We start from the raw sequence: 21,029 nt of genomic DNA on the forward strand, positions 1-21,029 counted from the left end.
CAGACACATTTTTCAAGTTCTATTTTAACTCCTCATAGAAATATGCCATAATTCCATGAGAGCGCAGAAAGCAGACAAGCGGACACAAAATTCAACTTCCTGAGAATCTCCATTTTCATATTATTATTTTTTAAAAAAGCAGGGTTCTAGCTCTCATTCTGCAAAGGTATGCAAGGAAAGGTTTATGGGGAGTGCCAGCTAACATTTCAGAAGCCAGAGTGGTGGGTGAATGAGTTTTCTAGCGGGTAGGGATGAATGGGGAGAGAGATTTGGGGGCTTCAATATCTTGTATAATCCCTAGAAAATGGGGGGGGGGGATGACAGAACTATGTCACATAAGAAGAAAAATAATGATTCGTAACGGTCAAAAGAATATAGCTTTCCTTTGCACAGAATTTTGATTTTTCAGGTGCAGAATAGTAATTCCCTTTTCACCCCTTTTTTAGAACTTAGTAAGCACATCTTTGCTCACGGCTAAGTAGATCAGAACTTTTTTCCTACAGAGGAGCCATTTTCTTCTTGCCCCGGGACAAAGAACAATTGCTCTTGGAGAAGAAGTCAAGTTGCAACACCTTTTCCGTCTTGGCTGCTACACTTAACTTCCTAGGCTGGGAGGGTGTTGCATTTCGACCATAGCTGCTTCTCCTGGATCTTTTCAAGCTGGGGAGGTCAGTTAGGTGGAAGGCAGATAGATAAGGTGGAAAAGATAGGAAATAGCAGAAGTGCACGGCAATGAACAGAGTGAGGAAGATACAAAAGTGGCTCTTACAAACATTGTGCAAGGTTGCTTTAGGAGTAGGATGACGGAGTTCTTTAACAGCAGTTTTGGTTACCAAAAATTACAATTCCCAAAGGAGAAAAACTGTGCCTTTTTTGTTTGTGCTATGGTACTTTGGCAACAGATCTTATTTTTCTTATATTTTCATGGGAGAAACAATATCCTGAACCATACAAATGTATAGCTAATATTTTCATTATCCAATCAAAGACATAGCATACATAGATCAAAAGTCTGAAAACGGTTAAGGTTAAAAACAAACTCAGTCCTCAGCACTGGTTAGCAAAGAGGAAAATGGACAATTTATGCACTGGACATCTCAAGACTCATTATGAACAACCGTTACGAATTTAGGTTTGCCACTGACCTCAGTTTTGCATGGCCTTCTGAAATTGCCTAGTTAGTTCAAGGAAGTTGGGGCTGCTTGATTCCCTGGCCCATACGCCAGAGCAAATTCATAAGTCAGCTTTTGTTTGTTTGTTAACTGTATTCTAATCCGATCAAGCAGTTTTCCAAATTACAATATCGTAAGTACTTCCTTTGGGGACATTTTCCATTCCTGCTTCTCAAAGCCAGGCCTGCAGATCCTGGAACATACACCGGGCACTTCAGCTTCCTTAGCAATTCTCTTCTAACTCTCACTCTCTCTACCAAGAATCATGGGGGGAAAGGCTGTATTTTAAGTAACAAAACCGTAGTCCTGAGCAGCTTTGAGCCTTGCTTGTAAATGAACTACAAGAATCCACACACCCTTCGGATCTGTGTATGCACTGATAGCTTTTTGGCTTTATCGCCACATATCCCCAGGGTGTTCTAAGGGGGGGGGGACATTATGTGAAGTCCCTGCACTATTGTAAATTGTTGCCTTCCTAAACAAATGAACACTTTTAATAACAGCCGACTATTTTCATTTAGAATTTCCACCTGCTGCAATACATTAAGTAATTTATTGGAGCTAATTAAGTTAGATAGGTTTACTTTTCCAAGAATTTCCCAGGCATTAGGTAAGGGTGAAGACAAGAAAAGACACAATGATTTGCTGTTATGTACAGATTTAAAAAAGCACTTCTTTAACTCGATCCCTGGTTTGAATGATCATCGTTTCAGTAAAGGCCTAACTTTTACCCACTGATCTATTGAAGCCCATAATTTCCAGTGATGAGTCCACCTATCTGGAGAAGGGGGCAAGTACAAGAGGAGGCAAACCATCAGACTGAACAGGTCTGGTGGGCTAGATTAGGAAGATATTGTTGAATTATTAGCATAATTGGCAACTTTTCTTCCACTCTTGGCGCCTACTCCAATCCGGGTTTTGTTATTAAATGCAGGTTAGTATAAGGGCACCACCATCAAGGCATAGCTGCTAGAAGAGTAAAAGTTTTTTTTCTTAAGTAACTTTCACATTTGTCAAAAACAAAATTCTGAATTTGCAGCTACCGTCAACCACACCCACTACACAAGGTTGCTAGTCTGCCTTCCCACCCCATCTCTCCCCTTCATATTTAAGGGCACTGCCTAACAAAACGTGAAGTAGTTCAAAACATACACATTAGGCAAACTACGTCGTCTTGTTTCCTTTGTCAAAGGATCACAAACTGTCCAAGGCATTTTTCTCTGATGAAGATGACAAACTGAATGAGGTATCATCAGGTTCTGGAGATGCATGATTGAAATCCATCTCTTCCAACTCCGGAGGTAAATCTGCGAGGAGTGCCTGGGTTAGATATAAAATACAAATAAGTTGCTGGGGCCTCTGGTGGGCTGCAATACTTGGTGAAACAAAAATAATACCATCCCACGTCATGGCCTAGATGTGGCCTGCACTGTTCTGGTTCAACGGGGAAAATGGAAGGAAAGAGACAGCTTGGTGGAGGGGAAGGAGGTAACACACACACCATTTCACAGTACTGCAGATCCACCCTATAAATGATGGCTGAATTGCTGCTATGTATAAATCTGTAAGGATTTAATCTGCCCATTGTGTGACTGACTCGATTTATAATTTATGTAAATGAATCATATCCTAATAGTGAATTCACTCAATTCTCCAAGTGCTGGGCCTTACGTAGCCAAAATGACACAATCCACACACAAGTTTGAAGTATCTTAAGGAGGCAAACCCTCTCAGAACAGTTCAACGAGGACTGAGGATGTTCAGTGGCCACAGGATGCTGATGCCTGGAGCATTCCTGCACCGCAACATTTTGTTGCAGATTCCAGTTGTTTTAATGGGCAAGGCAGCCTTTCTCAACCTGGTGCCCTCCAGATGTATTGTAGCCCAACACATTGGCCACACTGGCTAGGGGCTATGGGAGTTGTGGTCTAATACATCTTCAAGTTAGTGAATTGGGGAAGGCCAGGGGAAGGTAAGCATCTTTGAATACTATGGTGGAAAGCTAGGGTATATATTGATTAAACAAATAAAAAATATAAAGCAACTTAACAATTAGGTGCAGTACACTAATTATATTAATTACTATTTAATTTGATTGCAAGCTTACAGGCTAAAAAGGCTTAAGCGCAATATTACACACTTATTTTGGAGTTGGTTCTACTGAAATTGCTGGAAATAATTTCCGAGTAAACTCGGAGAGGATCAGACTGCATAGCTACAAGAATCTCTTTGGGATGGAGATCTGACCAACTTGTATCGGAACGCTGTCTATGTGATGGTCAGCTATAAGGGACAGGCAACTGATTTCTTACCCACTATCACCTTCTCTAAACTATCAACATTTACTTAGGAAAGGACAAAGGGACACACACACACAAAGCCGGGGAGGTAATGATGGAATACAGTATGGATCCACACTGCAGAAGTGTAAAGGGAGGCAAAGGTGATGCTGAGCCAATGGAGTGACAGAAAGAATGCTGTGTTGAGGCTCTGTCGAAGGGTAGATTTCCATAGCTTCCAACTACTATTGGACACAAAGGCAGATAAAATGCAGACTCCCTGATCCCAGCCAGTCCACCAAGTTTCAATGCACTTGAGAAACTTCCCATGACTTCCCTATTCAGTTCAGTGGCAGTACCCACTCCGTGAGTGTATCATGAGGTGTGAAGAGATGTGTATCACACTCTGTGTGTATGTGTGTGTGTGTGTGTGTGTGTATCATACTCCGTGTGTATGATACACACATTAGGTGTGAGGAGATGCTGCTGTCCCTGAAGTGAACAGGGAAGTCTTTAAACACGGGAGCTCATGTGGACACCGGAGCTTCCATGTGTCATTGGATCAGAGCTTTAGCATCTTGAAAACTGCCAAAATATGACTAAAGTTCTCTTCTGCTTATTCTTTGCTTGGTCTTACCTGCTGCTGTTCTTTATCATCAGTTTTGATGGCAAGTATCAAACTCCGAGTGAAAGCCTGCAGCTCAAAATATTTCTGTTTTTGATGCTCCAGTTCATTTTCAATGAACCTTACTTCTTCATTCTAAAAGGAGAAAAAATAATACATGAAACTATTAAAACTATCTTCAGCGTGTCAGAATAATGAACTTAACTGTTCCCATAGCTTCCCCCCTTCTTTTTTAAATTAAGCATACTAGTTGAAGATAAATGGTGAGAACTGAATGGCGTTTTATACTTGGAGAAAATGAAAGTATTCAAAGAAAAATCCCAGGGACAGAATTGCACTATTGAGCTTTTTTTTTTTAAAGAGATGGAACAATATACAATTTTATTTATTTAATTGAACTTATGAGTCACTCTATAATAAAAACGTTCAGAGCAACAAATGGTAAATAAGAAATTAGAATATCAAACAATATAATCAAATTAAACACTAAAATCAACAAGTAAAAGGCAGCATGAACTATAATCATTTTTATGAAACATTAAAAATAGGTATTCAGCTGAAGTATTACAACTGACTGCTGTGATCACCTTCCATTTCTTGAGCACCCGATTATTACGTACTACAAATAATTCTCCTTTCTGCCAGACTTAGCAACACAGATGCTCTCTACCTGAGGCCATCAAAGTGTCCTAGGGCTTGAACTGGGAAGTAGCCTACTCAGGTTCCAGAACCCTCTTCAGGCATAGATGGGAACAGGTGTGCAGCATTAGCATCCGTTACTGGTGAGGAGAAAGCTACACTTCTAGCTGCAGCAACCAAGGCTTCAGCTGAAATTCCAGCTCCAGTTACTGATTGCAGTGACCCTAATTTGGAAGTAGGGCTGGCATCAGGGCTTGGCATTATCGGGTATCTGCCAAGGCCCACACTCCAGCAGGGGGCTCACCAGCAATGCCTGTGTTTCATTTTCCTGTTGCCTCTTCCCCTTGCTATGGCTGCCTGTTCACCTGCCCTCTCTGAATAAGTGAGCAATGAGGAGAACAAGGTGAAGTAACTTTTGTGTGTCCTGTTCTCTCTCTGCGGTGATGGTGTAGATTAGGCCCAGAGAGAGAAGCATGCAAACAGATAATGGCAAAGGTGTTGAATAGTCTATGGACCCACTGATTGACTAGAAATAAATGTAGATAGGATGCGAGGATCCACCGAGAGCATCTTGCCCCAGGGCCCCTGAAAACCTTTAACTGGCCCTGGTATAGTCACCTGGTATAGTCCCATGTCTAGCACCTGGTTTAGTCACCTAGAGCCCTCTCTAACCCTGACATGCCCAACACAATGTGGTTTACATGGGTTAATGGATGTGTGTGGACCACAAAGCACTAATGGGAAGCCCAAAAAGAGAAAGAGCCAATAAGGGCAAGAAGAGGACAAAGCAGAGGACAGAGAGCTTGGTGGGCCAAGCCTCACAGGATGAGCCAAGACTGGAGAGTGTCAAACAGAGATAGGAGGGACAGAAAGAGGAAAGGCAGGGCCTATCGCTCTAGAATCTAAGAAGGCAAGGTCTGGTTGGCCAAGGTTAGGAGAGTAGGGAAGAGAAAGAGGAAGCTACATGAGTGAACGAGGAAGGAGAGTTAGGGGGAGAAGAGACCTTGGACCAGAGAGTGGGCTCTTGGAGGAGGAGTGTAGATACTTCCTGTTGCTGGCAGGAGGAAGAGCGACATAAGCTCCAGCCTGAGTGGGCCTAGGCGGAATACAACTCCCTGGTGGAGGAAATACTGTACAAGGCTGCAAAAGGAGTGCAAAAGAGGCTGCATCGGAAGCCTTATGCAGGTAAGAACTGAGGGATATAGACCATGCGGGGAGGTAACCACTGGATCAGACAGTATATTGTTCCCCTCCATAAATACAGCTTTTATAACTAAGATGGGGATGTGACTGCCTTCCTCAAGGCCTGAGGGGAATGGAGCCCTTAGGTGTAGCACCGGTCCGAGTGAATCTGAACTTAATGGAGGGAGGGAGAACGAGATGAACCTTTTCTTCCTTTGAAATCTATGATTCCATCTTTCTGCTCAGTGATAGATTGTCCTGCTGAGTCTCACTCATTCTGTACCCCACAGTTTCCTATATCTATATTGCTGCTGAGCTACCTGGTGAAAAGTGCAAGTTACACAGAATAGATAAGCATTTAGGAATAATAAAATGGTAATTATCACCCGAGACGCGATGGCACAAGAATGATGTTCCACTGAGCTCATTCAATAAACACTGCTGTGATTATGACACTAGAAATAATAGTGCACAGTTATCTTTGTGCTATTCCTCTTAAGAGTGTTTGATCTTCTCCCACCCCCCTGAAAAGACGTGAGCCTTCCTAAATGAAAGGTGTGAAGAAAGAAAGACAGCACGTGAAGGGTGGGGGGAGAACCCATTTCAACAAGCATGAATGATTTCTCTTCCTTCATTTGAGAGGATGACTTGCAAATTAGAACTCCACAGTGTTCTTTCTGGCAGATATATTTTGTGGGCAGAGCAGATGTATGACAGGGGAAGTTCAACAATGGGGCTATTAAAGGATCGGCTGTAACATGTCTCCTCATTTAATATAACAGGAATACACACACACGTGTATGACACACAAAGAACATTAAAACAAATCTAATCTGGACAAGTAAAGTATGTCAAGTACAATTATACTTTTATGAAAATCTGACCAAGTTTTCTCATAGCGGCCAATTAGTTGCCCATCAGCAGAATATGAAAGTAACAGCTCTCCCTTGCCATTTTCCAATACCCCCCCTCCCACCAGAAAGTGGTTTTCAGTGGCATTCTGTCTCTGTACCAAATAGGCATCATAACCAATAACTGACAATAGACCTAACCTTTATGAATTTGTCTAATGTCCATTCAAAGCCATCTAAGCAAGTGGCCATCACTGTAACCGTGAATTCCATTAATTTAAGCCCTGTGTGAAGAATATTGTGGAGCTTGCAGGTCTGATTCGTGCTCACCCCAACTTTGAATGACAACGACCTTTTCTAGTAAACAAACAAAGTTTGTGTTGGTGTGATTGTATTACCTACCTACTAGCCAAAAACTCTGGGTGCCTGTGAAAGGCTGTTGTTTCAGCAGCACTTGTATCCTGCAGTCTGCTTTGGCTGGTTGTGGGGTGTGTGTTGCTACTTGCGTTTCTCAGTGTTTCTGTGTCTTGCACAATGGTGCACAGTGTAGTAACATTGTACTGGTGTAAAAAATCGGGATGGGGGGATGATATGGACAGAACCGCATTATTCCCTCAGTATTGCCACTCCTCTGGCCTCCTCCCAAACACGTGCACCTCTCTCTAGCCACATCAATCATACAGAGGCCGACATGGCAAAATTTTACTGTCCCAAGTTGCTGCAACACTACTACAAATTTTAACGTTGCAACGATGAAAGTCACAAAGATCAGATCCCGCCCAACTTTTTTGCCTTATGGAGCAGATCACAAGAGTGGGCTGGTGATGGCAAAATAAATTAGGGGAATTGTGTATGTTTTACTTGATCTGCTGATCTTATTCTTTTTCAACCAAGGAAGGGCATCCAAAGGTACTGTGATTAGTTCCAGTTCCATCAAACAACCCAATTTAATGATCTAACATTTCATCTGTGATCACTCAGCTACAAAATAATATCTCAAACATGGAAAAGCCAAGCTCCCTTCAATCTGAGATGATTGCAAATTGTCCACTTTTACTCTAGCAGGTTTATTCTCTCCCAAGTTACCCTTCTCAAAAGCCCAATATCTCTCTGTAGTCCACAAGTAAAAGTAAAGCCATAAATAAAAAACCCACCAAAGTTAGAAATGTTTGTCATTTTAATAGCTGAATTTTAACAAGCTGTGATAGCTTTAACTTTCACCATCCCTTGGTTTCTTCTTTTATTTTGATAATTTAATTTCACTACCTGGTTTAAATCATCAAAGAGTCTACCACCCAGATACCTTACGTCTGAATTTATTTCATTCCAAGCAGAACTAATACCTGCGGCTCATATGTTTCCTGATAAGAAAGCACTCTCCCCACTTATTTCAAGGATTGGATAAAAATAAACACAATTTTAAACTGCTCACCTGATTTCTTAAGGGTAATAAAAGTGTGTGGGTCAGCCATATAGCTCGGATTTTAGCCCAGTCCAACCAAACATCCACATTTATGCGGGGGCAATATGGTTAGGAAGACTAACAGTTTATGTCAAAATGTAATAAAGAAAACAAATGGGGTTCTGTAGGACATGCTGTCACAACAAGTCATTCAGTTTGGTGACAAGTGACATTAAGAAAAGGTCATTTCTCCCCTTCCCCCCGCATCTATATTCATTCAGCACTGCTGTTATCCTGAAGGCAGAGCTCAGGAAATTAATGGGTGGACCTATTACACATGCATTGTGCACTTTTAAAGACACTCCGCTCATTTTAAATCTAGGTAAAGTTCTCGTACAAAATGCACTCTTTATTCTAACACCAACTGAAATTTGTTTGAGGGCATCTGAGTTGAAAATGAACCACCCCCAATTCTTATGTACACATGTAACCTTTGCAATTTTGGCACAAAATAGCAATTGTCACCATTTCCAACTGCCTTTGCTTACATTGCATCAAAAGCAAACGTTACACTGTAATCCACAAGCTGCTGAATTTGGCACAGAACGTCTGTCTTCAAAGAAATCAGTCCCCTACTCCTAAATGTTTGCTCCAGCGCCATCTGTCTGTGATCCTAGAATAATAACGCCACAGTCATTTTAGTTGGTGGTACCTACCACTACCCTCTGGCATGGAAGTAAGTCTTAAGCTGGAGACATGAACCTACTTAAAGCAGCAGAAAGTTACCTTGCGAGGTTCTCAGCATTTGGTAATAATGGGGAGCAGATTTGCTCCATTGCGTTATGTTAGAATAAATTGCTCATCTCGTCTCCTGCTTTACCAGCTCTCCAGCAGTATAACGGTGTGTTAAAACAAGGGGGAATCAGATTCACAACCAAATTAATATTTATATTTGATGAAAATATAAATTTGATGAAAACTTGATTTTGTTCTGACTTTATACTGTTAGTTTTACCCTACCCAGTGCCTGTTTACCCTACCCTGTGCCTGTTTGCTTTCTCTTCCCCTCCTTATTGTTTTATTATGGTTTTATTAGAATGTAAGCCTATGCGTCAGGGTCTCGCTATTTACTGTTTTACTCTGTACAGCACCATGTACATTGATGGTGCTATATAAATAAATAAATAAATAAATAATAATAATAATAATAATAATAATAATAAAATACAATCTTGTTTAACAGGGGAAGGGAAAATGTGAGAGAGATACCGATAAAGCTATGTCAAAAAACAAACCCAAACCACCCTGTGGAAGATAGAGGGACGGGTCCTTGTGCAACAGGAAGCCTGTCTGAAAGACAGTGTTTCATATTTTTGCAAGATAAGAGGATGGTAGACAGAAGGAAGCAGCAACTCTGATCACGTCACTCTAAAAACCCAGGATGTCCTTTGAACATTCAGTGCAACTTCATGACGCTTCAATGAACTTCATTGCAACACCCGCTGACGGCCTGGAGCCATAGTATCCTATTCCTTACTCCTAATTTGACTGCTTGAATGAAGCAGGTATTTGGGGCTGGAGTTGGTTAATCACTTTTCTACTTAAAAACAAATATAAGTTTACTTACTTTATAGTCCAGAAGAGAACTCATTTGATCCACTTCAGAATTACTTATCATATCACTTTCTTCATCATCTATGATTTCTATTTTCTGAAAGCACACAATGCATACCGTTTTGAAACCAAACTTCTAAAACCGAACCAGACACTCCTCCACAAAGCCTACCTTTGCAATCATTAGGGCTAAGAATGGTGCTTTTTAAAAATGAAGTTAAAGATTTTCAGGATGTGGAATTCTGTGCTTAGTAAAATTTCTGCATTTGCATGGTAGAGTCCCAAGTATGCCCTACCCAAAATGCTGGTGTGGCAATTCGTGGCCAGACCATCATATGAATTGGAGGTAATCAAACTACTACATTTTAGGAAGTGTACCTACCACATTATCAGCAGATACAGTAGTCTGGTCCCCCTCTTTGTGGCCCATGTCTTCGTTCTGAAGAACTTCACTGTGTTCTTCTACAGAAATAAACAAAACATGTGATTTTAAATAAGCTTTTAGTAATTCCAGTACACCTTCAAAAGAATGTTTACCTGTCCATTTCATACACACCATTTTTTTTTTTGCAACACTGAATTCCTCTGTGGGCTTAAAATCACGACCAGTTACTCCATGATAACCTCTTCTGTCAGTATAACCCCTGATTTGGTTATACAGTTAACAAGAGGGTCAAGAATCCCAAACTAGTTGGAGGTTCTGGATAAGTGATCTAATATGGCCTACAATAGAACTGCTATAGCATTCCCCTCATCGCCAAGAGGAAGAGAAGAGTCAAATGAAATACCATCATCTGCCACTTTGCTTCCACTACAGTTCTGGTGGGAAAAGTAGAGCGATTTGACAAGGCATGCTCTGGACAGTTCTGGGGCTGACTTATCAACAGTGAAAATCCAGAGATGCCTACCCAGGAAGCAGTTAAATTACACCCCTTGTCCCCATTTAGCAACCTCAGGGGTAAAACTACCATTCCAGGATCCTAGCAGAGGAATACCACGAGCAAGCTGGTCACAGATAAAATATGTTCTAAATGAACCACTATAACTATTTACAATGGAACAAGAGAGTGTAAATACCCCGTTTAGGGACAAGGTGCTCAAGTGGATCATGCCAGTTCAACACCAGACATTCTTAGATTAAATGGATTTTCTAGACTCATATCAATCCAGGTTCAGGCCTTGTTTCAGTACTGAAACAGCCTTCATTGCCCTCGTGGATCACCTCTCTTGGGAAGGAGACAGGGGACAGCAACTCTGTTCATTCGCCTTGATCTCTCAGTGGTTGTTGATATCATCAACCACTGTATTCTTCTGGACCAACTGTGGGTTGGAGGTTCAATGATACTTCTGTCTGTTTGCATCCCACACAGTAATTAGAAAAAGCTCAAAATATGCCATCCAGAGAGTGATCCAAATGCCTTCAACACAAAAGGTTACGAGAATTCTAAGTCACCTGGATGATGCAGTAGGCCCAACTTTTAATTACCTTCATTTCAATAAATAATAAAGGACCGTGTTAATTATCACACTTGGAACTTGTTATATTGTGTGAAAAACAAACAAAAGAAATAATCATATACTAAGACAACCGGTTTCTCAGGTGCAGTTCTATCTACTTCTCCCGTGTCTATTATGTAGATGTCATTATTAGAACGAAAGAGGACAATATTGTGGTCTAGTCATAAGGATCTCCATGGCAGCCTTTTAGCAAAGAAAACCATTTTCCTTTTAAGGATCCTCTATATCAGAGCACATTTCTCTGTCCAACATCTTAATTGTAGTCAAGTTCCCCTGAGCCTCAGGAAAAGCACATGGCTAAGCAGCGAATACTAATTGGTACGCCCATTTCACGTCCCAGAAGTATCCCATTGCTGTCTATCTATGTCGAAATCGTTTTGAGTATACAGTATTGTAGGAAGGTGAGAGGGAGAAATAATCATTTTGCACAAATAAAATCTCAAGTTTGTTTTCATTCCCTGCTCCTAAGAAGACCTGGCATTTATCCTGCAGCTGTGCAACTATGGATTACTATCGTCTACTCACTGCCTCTCCCTGATGGTTCCATCATAAGCTACAAGTGCCAGACCCAATTAATATTAAGACAGCTTTTCACTTGAATTGCAGAGTGTTCTGACTATTTCTCAACTCTCCTGCTGGAGGAGTTCCTTCACCTCCAGGCAAAGAAAAGAGCTTCAGACTTTCAGTCACTTCCAACCAATTCCACGTTGTTATCTTATTCTCTTTATAACTGAAATTTTGACAGACCCATCACAAGTTTGTTTCTAACAGTTCTCAACTTCTTAGCCATTCCTCTCTTCCTCCTCTGCCCCACTCCAAGTTGTTCAAACAGAACGATAAGATCAAGCCTGGTGTACAAATCTGCACAGGTGCCCCAGAAACGGGCTATTTTTGAAGTTCAGAAGCCACAGTCTTTGTTGATTTGTTCTAGTCAAAAGCACCAGGAGCAATTTGCTGAGTGCGTGAAGCCTGTGAAATGTGCGAACACATATTCAGTCCTAGCTGAAACAGTTGTTGCTTCTTCTATTTTATAAAACAGTGCTCCAATCTAATTACATCCTGCTTCTATCACCTGTGGTGTGATGGTAGATTTCCACAACTGTCTTCTCTTTTGTTCTTCCACCATCCTTCTTAAAGGGTCACTGTCAGGTCCCTCAGCTGATGGTGGCATCATGCCTCTCCCTTCTGAAAGGCCAACTGTTCTCTTTGAAGCAGCCTGAGAATTAGAATTTACCAGGTGGGATGGGCTGTCCCTTCCTGATGCTCAACCAAGCAATGGAAGATGCAATGACACATTGACCATGGTCAACGAGCTTAGCCGGACTGTCTCCCCAACTAGGGGTAGAGTTTGAAGGGTCATACATTCCCTAGACACTTTCCCATGAGAGTCAGTAGAGTAGATTACTGTGAGGAGGACACAGTCATTGAAGACATTGAAGCATCTTCTCTTCCTTGAGCTACCTTTGATACCTCTGGGAGGAAGGAAGCAAACCACATACTACATCCTTAATTACACATTCACCAATTCAGAGGAAACTAAGGAAGTTGCATAGAAAACACAAGATAGCTAACTATACTCTGTCTTTCTGGGAGACTCAGGGCAACATCATAGCATTCAATCTATCAAGTTGCATGAGTAAATCATCCTGACCTAAAGGGGGGAAAATAGCATACGGCATCCTGAAGTTTCAACTCTCTCTCCTTATGGCGTTTTGTGAATATATGCAATGGACTTTTGCCTTCCATATCTCTATATAAGATAACCCCCATTTTAATTTAGCATGTGCCTGCTTCTGACAAATTTCACTTTCTTTTGTCTTGATTTTCAGTTGCTTTTTTCAGCTTTCCACTGGAGAAGGGCCATAGCTTAGCGGCAGAATACCTGCTTAGCATGCAGGAAGTCCAAAGTTCAAATCCTGATGTCTCCAGGTAGAGCTGAGGAAGACCCCAGTTTGAAACCCTGGATAGATGCTGTCAATCAGTGTAGACAACATTGAGTTAGATGAACCAACGGTCTGGCTCAGAATAAGATCACTTTCTGTGTTCCTGTCTTTCAAAGATGTTACCCACAGAGCTAAACCTTTTTGAACTTTGGCTGTGATCCTACATACATTTACTTAGACTTACTTCTATGCAAATACATTTAGAATCCAAATGCTAAGATACTTCCTGGGACATAGGGACAATGAAAATTCGAACTGCTGTGGTAGCATACACGATTGAACAGAAATCATGTAGAATAAGAGCAAACTCCAATCTATCTGTTGAGAGGGAAAACCCTGAAAACCGAAGGAGGGGAGGAATGTAATGGAGTATCCTGGAAGAAGGCATGGTTGATTGGCTAGAACACTGAACAGAAGCACTCCACACTGCAACGCTGTTGTTATTTTGCAAGACACACTTGTTACAATATAATACCGGGGACAGGTTTGAATACCTTGTGAGCTTCCCTCCGATAAACAGATGGATACTTCATCATTCCTGTCATTATCATCTCCCACATCAGTTGAACCATCATCTCCTGGAATGGGTATTGATTTACTGCTGGAATCAGATTGATTGGAAAAATCAGCAGGGCCACCTCGAGGAGGAGGGACGTCAATTCCCATTAGACGATATTTTCGTCTCCGATTCCCAATCCAAGTCTTGTAATGAGAAACAGACATGGAAAATATCAGAAGTTATCTCTGAACCGGAAGTTGGAAAATTAAGGAGGGAAATCCCACAATTTCTATGACTAGGAGATCGCAATTTCCTTATACAAAGCGACTGAAGTCAGGTAGCTCTCCTGGCACTAAAGAAGGAGACATTTACTAAGGATACATAGATACATTTAGATGCCAGAGTCCAACTTGGAGTCCTAATATGATGTCAACTTTATTTCAGGACTTACTTCAAAATGCTGTTATCGGTTTTTAAAGCCCTAAGTGGACTGGGACTAGTATATCTTAGAGTGCTCCTTCCTGCTTCCTGTCAAGTCTTTTGCTAAGAACCTGCTCTAACCCCCACTGAGGTTGGGCAGGTGAATATGCAGGATAGGGGCTTTTATGTGCAACACAACCAGCTTTAGAGCTCTGTTTTCTGGAATGCTTGCCTGACCTCCTCAGCCCTGGATCTTATAAACACATATATTTGGAGGGCTTTTGGAGTTTCACTCTGAAACTGTTCTGTTCCTTGCATGGAATTTGCTACTTTGAATATTGCTGAAAGCAGGATGTAAGTGTTGAAATAAATAAATGTTGCCTTGACTTCAAGGACATGTTTAATGATGAGATGCTCAATCTTCTGCATTCTTAGTAAGGATTTACACACAGAACTACATTCACTGGTACAGAGCTCCTGAAATTTTACCATTTTAGACTCAAGTGCATGACCGCATATTTGAAAGTTCCTCATGTCACAATCTCTTGGCTTTTTTTAATCCATTAATGTAATGCCACTAATAAAATGTCATACAACCTGCTCCACTCACAACATTCAAACTATCTTTATATTTAATGTCTTTCTATTTTTAGAAAACGACATTGCAAAACGCCCAACAGATCAGAAATTTAAGTCCAAAACAGAATGCTCATAAACTGCTTCTTCAGCTGAAAAACAAACTGTTTCAACAAATCAAGTATTTTTAACTGTATGCTTCAATTAATTGTTGATTAAATTAAGCTGCACTTGCCAGAAGCCTACTTAGTCTTTTTGAAAAGATAATGTTTTTATTATAGCAATGTTTAATTGAGCTCCTGAAGGAAGACAATGAGGCAGTGGTGGGGAACCACAAGTAAATCATCACTACAAAAGAGCCTTAGATTTCCAAAGTGTGTGGCGGATGTAAGTAAAATTTAGTTATCAAAAAGAAGAACTTCTATAATCATGTTTATCCTCTCACTAATTCACTATTGCAGACACTTGCTTAGAAAACCTGCAAGCAGAAGAAACTAATTTCTTTCCTGGGTAGCTGTGTCGCCAAGGGCCTCAAAACTGGTGCTATGGAACTGCACTGGCACCTGCCTTCCAGCTCAACAAGGCCTAAGTCCACAGCCAACATTGGGACTCTGCTGGCCTGAGACAGCCCATAAAGGATCTTCTTCTTTCTATGTTCCTTATATAGAGCCCCACACATCATGCACCGTGACTAAACCTGCGATGCTGTGGGGTGGGGTGGGGGCAGCTGGCAATCTGGTTGGGTCACTTAAGGCTTCTGTAGGCCAGCTGCCCACATGGCTACATCACAGTCGCTCTTCAGATTATTGTACTCTAACCTACTTTAAGCGATTAAGGGTGCAATCCTATGCACGCTTAGATAGGGGGGGAAAAAATCCTACAAACCCCAGCATTCTATTACAGCATTGTTCAAATGAAGCTGAAGCAATTGCACAGACCTGCTGACAGTATCTGGCATCCTTAGACCACCGTTGCCTGCCCTGCCCACCTCCCTCCAGGTAAACACTGAGTGGTCTCCAACAGGAGTCTGCGACCCATCATTTTAAGTTCTCGATTTCCCTAAATGGAACGTCACTCTGGGGTATTGTGGGAAGGGGCCACCTACCACTTGTCAGAGTGCTGCTGCTGCCTACGGCTGCCAGATAAGACCACCAGGTGGGCATTTTGCCAATGGCTTCCCTGTAACTGCATCTGCAAATGATCTCCTTCGCCAACTGTTGCTCTGGCAACATAGTCAAATATATAGCAGAGCTGTCGCTTCTCTCCTGCCCAAAAAGCTCCTTAATGCCTGACTTTGCTTGCTTTTTGTCCTCAATTTCTGTTAACCATTTTATTGTAATCTTCTTCCACCTGGACATCACCCGATTTCTAATATTAGCACGTTATTCGGTGCCCTCTTTTTGGCAGACCAGTTCGACACTCAACAAACTGCAATTGATTATACAGTCTGCAAGGGGCACAAAGAGATACAAAAACGTTTTCTGTGCTGTTCGACCTGAGTTGGCTGTTTCACACATGTAAGTCATTAGCTGAAGTGTGATAACTGAATAAGGAAGATGTGTATGTTTGCCATCATTCTTGAAGACGCAGAACAGAGTTTGGACATGTGTAGACAGTAGGACTGGGCAAGGACCGAGGAACCAATGAGTGGCCAGGAGGTAGGATTTCAACATTCTGCATATGCTTCTCTCCCTTTCTTCCCAACTTGCTACCTGTAATGCAATTGCACTTTACTAGAATTTAAGGTACCTTAAGGATGGGTCTTCTGCCATATGTGCTTCCCCATACACTGCGTTCAACATCTGAGGTCCTGTTTCAGGTCACCCCACCACCAACTGAGATTTAGCAGGTGGGTGCAAAGAACAGGGTCTTTTTGGTTGTGGCACTGACGTTCTGGAATGACCTCCCTATAAAGGCCGGTACAGCCCTATCACTATTCCAGCACTTGGTGAAGATCTGGCTCTGAAGGAGGCCTTTTGACAGAAGCTCAACTGACCATCTGTTCTCGCTGCCGATTTTATTGTAATATTTTATCATGCTGTTTCGTATTGTCGTGAATATCTGTATCTCTATACTGTTAACTGTTTTGAGTTCCCCTAGTGGAAGAAAAGAGGGATAGACATTTCTAAAATAAAATGAAGACATTTTAGTCCCATTGAATGCAGTGGGCTAAACTCACCTTGATCTCAGCATTTCTATTTTCTCTCTCTCTCCATTCCTTTCCCCCCCAATGTATTTTATATCTTTGGAAAACTGGAATGATTTACATGGAATAAAAACACTGCAAAGTAAACATGTGCATGTTTACTTAAGCTGCATGACTGACTCTGAAAACAGAATCTGGGTTTTCTTGATGTACAGTCGGGTGGGGATGGGGACAGAGAAAGATACAGAACACTGACAAGCCAGAATTCATTTCTTTTTAAATATAAAGAGATTAGTTTTATTTTAGTAAAATGTTTTTAGGTACTTTTGATTATTTTCACATACATTCTTTTAAAGATACTACTCCTATGCACTGTAGTGTTTGAGTAGAACTAGTCAGATTCGGGTGTTAAAATTCCCACTCAGTCTAGGGTCAGTCACTTCTCTCAGCCTAACCTACTTTATAGGGTCACCACCAAAATAAAATGAGGAATGGGGGAAGAACCATGTACATCACCCTGAGATCTTTGGAGAAAGGGTGAGATAAAAATGTCATAAGCAATAATACTTGGCATTTATATAGTGCTCCTGCAACATTCAAAGCATTTCATGGGGGACTGACTCCCAAGAGACTAGAGCTCTGAGATAATGGCTTAGAGGACCTTTGAACTGGGGCCTTCCCATCACACTGCTCACACTTTTAGCGGCCCTCCCTCTCCTCTTGTACAAAGCTATATAGGCAAATCTCTCTAACAATGACTCATCTAGCCCAACAGAGTTTCCACCACTCTCCAAAGTTCCAAGCAAAGGTCTTTCACAGCATGCTCACTTGAGAGATCCTCCAACTCAACAAGCCAGGAACTGAACATGGGATGTGATACATGCCCAGCTTTGCTCCTGCCGCTGAGCGATGGCTCTCCCCCATGAGGAAACAAAAAGAAAACAACATTCTGCTCTCTTCTGCTTCAAAAGAGCTTTGTATTTTGACCAACTGCAAAAGTTATTCCTTTTCAGCTCTCCAGAAGGCCCTTGCTTGTTTAAAAACTTATATAAATCGCAGCCCAACTGGAGTGTCAAACATCCAGCTCATGCTACCGATCGATAAATGTCTCACCTGAGGGATTTTAACTATAAATAGACAGAGCAAGAGACTACTTCCTAACGTGGCCATTCATTATGTAACACGTGCAATCTATTTCAGTCTACCTCATGCAATTTTTAAAAAAGCTTTCATCTAGGCTATTTTCGCTTCTGCAACCAGAAATGAGAGGACTGGAGGTTCTTACCCGCACTATTTCACAGTCAACATTTAACTCCGTAGCAACTGCTTCAATTTTCTCTCTGCAAACTGAGCCGAGGCTGGTCATGCCCTTATCCCAGTATTTCTTAAGGGTAGCTAAGTCTCGGTCGCTGAATTGGGTACGATCCTGTAGCTGTAAAACAAGCATATGTTTATGTTTCATTAAGCGCCAAAAAGCAGGTAAGAAGGACAGACATCGAATATGAAGGCATTCCACATGGCATTGCAAAGTCCTGTTCGTAACAATTCAGCATGATCAAATATATTCTCGGCTTCATTTATAAATCTTATTAGCAAAAATTGCTCTATATAAATGTATGAGCAGCAGAATGTGGACCAGGGAGGGGAAACCAAATGAGGGTATGTTCATGTGTGAAAAGGCAGCCCTTGATGTATCCTGGTCCCAGACTTTTAGGGCTCTAAGAGATTAAAATGTACAGCATATTGCAGTAATTGCTGTTTGTTGCTACTAACAGTTTACTAGTGGTTTTGGTTTTTGTATTTAATTTTCCAATACAATACAAACAATACACACTTCCTCTTCTGCCACATCCCCCGTTCTCTTTCTGTCCCTTCCTCATATCATCCTGTATTTAAATATAAAGGTTTCATGTATCTAAGTAAAATCATTGCACACAAATTGGACAAATAAAATGCTACGTAGAAAAATAAATAAATAAAGTAGAAGGTCTATGTCATGCAAATCTCTTTGCTGGCCTGCAGTGGTTTTAGGGTGGATAACATCGTACCCATATTAATTCTATTTTTTTTCTTTTTAGTAATTTGGTGTAATACACTTTTCATGGGCAGCGATGGTCAATAAATTGTGAATCCAACTGTGTATATTTGGGGGGGTTACTTGCTTTCCAGTGTTGTAGAATGCTGCCTTACCAAACCATGCAGTATGCCTCTCTGCCAACTCGTATTTGCCCAGAAGGTATCCTGCTAAGGAATGGACACTTAATGAGGTTTCCAGGACCATGTTGATCCTGGAAAGGACTCAAGCCAGACAGAGATCATTATTGGGTAACTCTGTAATATATGCTCTAGATTAGCCTACTGACTACTACATCTCCAACACTTGCTACTAGATGGATGCTACTAGAGTGTGGATGACTATGGGCATATCTTTCTTCATAAGGGGCCTCAGCTGGAGCAGCCACCTCAGAGGGGGAAAGTTATTTTGTGCCACGAAAACTGTTTGGGTCTCAGAAGGTAAGGCCAGATCTGAAATACCTCGAGGCTGTGAACACGAGCTTTTACAGGGAGTACAACCCTGTCTAGAACAGACTGAACATCACCCAGGTCAGACAGACCACCCATCAGCAGTACCTCCATCTTGTCTGGATTGAGCTTCAGTTTATTGACCCTCATCCAGTCCACTGCAATACCAGAGGTTCACCTGAATTTGATGAAAAAGAGAAATAGAGTTGGGTATCATCAGTATACTGATGACACCACACTCCAAATCCCTGGATGACCTCACTCAATGGTTTCACGTAGTTATTAAAGAGATTGAGGGGCAAAATAGAGCCCTGCAGCATACCACAGCATACCTGCCAAGGGACAGAGCAATACAACCCCCCTCACCTGTCTTCTGGAAGCAGCCATCCAGATAGGAATTGAACCACTGAACTGCAGGGGCCCCAATCCCCAACATAGATAACTGCTCCAGAAGGATGCCATTGTCAATGGTCTAGAAAGATACTGAAAGGTTCAAAGGCTGAACTCCCCCCATCGTCCTCCCAGTGTCATGGACATGAGCTCAGGCTCAGAAGAGGAGCTGGCCAAGCCAGTGGGTTGAAGAGCTGGGCCAGGCTCCAGGCATCAAGCCATAGCCTGGACTCCCACAAGCACCTTCCCCTGTGGAGCCAAATGCCTTCTGTACCTCCACACCTGCACCAGATAGGAGGTCACCAAGCAGAGAAGAACTGCCTTTTTCAAGGTCAGATGTTTGGCTCTTTAATGTACTTTAAGCAAGGGAACTTGGAAGGGGTGGCCTAAAGGCTCATAAGACCTCAGTCTGCCTCCAACCATTGTTGGAGCAAGTTGCTCACTGGGAGCTATCCACCAGTCAGCCTTGCCTTGTGGGTATTTGATACAGAGTGATCAAAACACCCAGTATCAGAGCAGCCAAAGAGCCATTTCAGTGCCATAGCCAGGCCAAAAGCCAGACTAAAATGGACCCAGATAACTGGTCTCTTCCCAAAGTGTCTGGATGTCTTTTGCTATACAATGGTATAGTAAATTCATGGGATGGAAAAAAGTGAAGGGGATGCAATTACAGAAACTAATGACTACATGAAACACATTTCCTCCCTAACCATTCCCCCAAACAACCTTGATACCCCCAACAGTCATTAATAGCTCTTATGCTTCTTGCTGCTGCCATCCATTGCCTTTAACTTATCTAAAACTTCACAAGCCCCACTGAAAAAAGCAGAGTGGGATGTAAGTTGGAACCGAACCCAGAAGCTCTGGCTGAGATCATCACCAGTGAAGTATTAAGAAGCAGGAAGTTAAAAAAGTTATCCATGTAAACAAGGTCTCTGAGTGAAGATTTCAGTTTGCACTCTGAAGCACCACCGTTTGCTAAATCACTCACATCTTGCCTGGTGTTAAATTCATCGGTCATGTTATACACATTCTGAAGGACAGGTTGTCAGACAGTTTCTGGCAAAGAGCTTCTATTAATTCACTATAAAAAGCAGCCCTTGTGGCTAAGCAGAGGCTGCCTCTCTGTCATGCTCAAGATAACACATGGTTTCTCATGTGTGAAGGTCAACATTTGTTTCTATTCAGCAAGCCCCCCCTGCAAAGAGAGTTGACTCTTTTGGACAGCCTATAAGGGGCTGCTTTTTATT

General features: G+C 41.8%; 1 protein-coding gene across 2 annotated transcripts in view; it reads right to left on the reverse strand.

The window, feature by feature from the left end:
* Positions 1-957: 957 nt before the first annotated feature.
* The window catches only part of HDX (highly divergent homeobox), a 40,730-nt gene continuing 20,658 nt past the window's right edge, over positions 958-21,029 (reverse strand). For both annotated transcript variants that reach the window (XM_063141782.1, XM_063141781.1), the window contains 6 exons: positions 18,152-18,298; positions 13,720-13,927; positions 10,147-10,226; positions 9,778-9,861; positions 4,089-4,211; positions 958-2,492 (listed from right to left, as the gene is read on the reverse strand). In XM_063141782.1, the coding sequence (XP_062997852.1) occupies positions 2,367-2,492; positions 4,089-4,211; positions 9,778-9,861; positions 10,147-10,226; positions 13,720-13,927; positions 18,152-18,298 (768 nt within the window). In that variant the 3' untranslated portion in view covers positions 958-2,366. The remainder of the gene's footprint in view (positions 2,493-4,088; positions 4,212-9,777; positions 9,862-10,146; positions 10,227-13,719; positions 13,928-18,151; positions 18,299-21,029) is intronic.

Source organism: Elgaria multicarinata, chromosome 15 (assembly GCF_023053635.1).
Source record: "Elgaria multicarinata webbii isolate HBS135686 ecotype San Diego chromosome 15, rElgMul1.1.pri, whole genome shotgun sequence".
NCBI classification, from domain to species: Eukaryota; Metazoa; Chordata; class Lepidosauria; order Squamata; family Anguidae; genus Elgaria; species Elgaria multicarinata.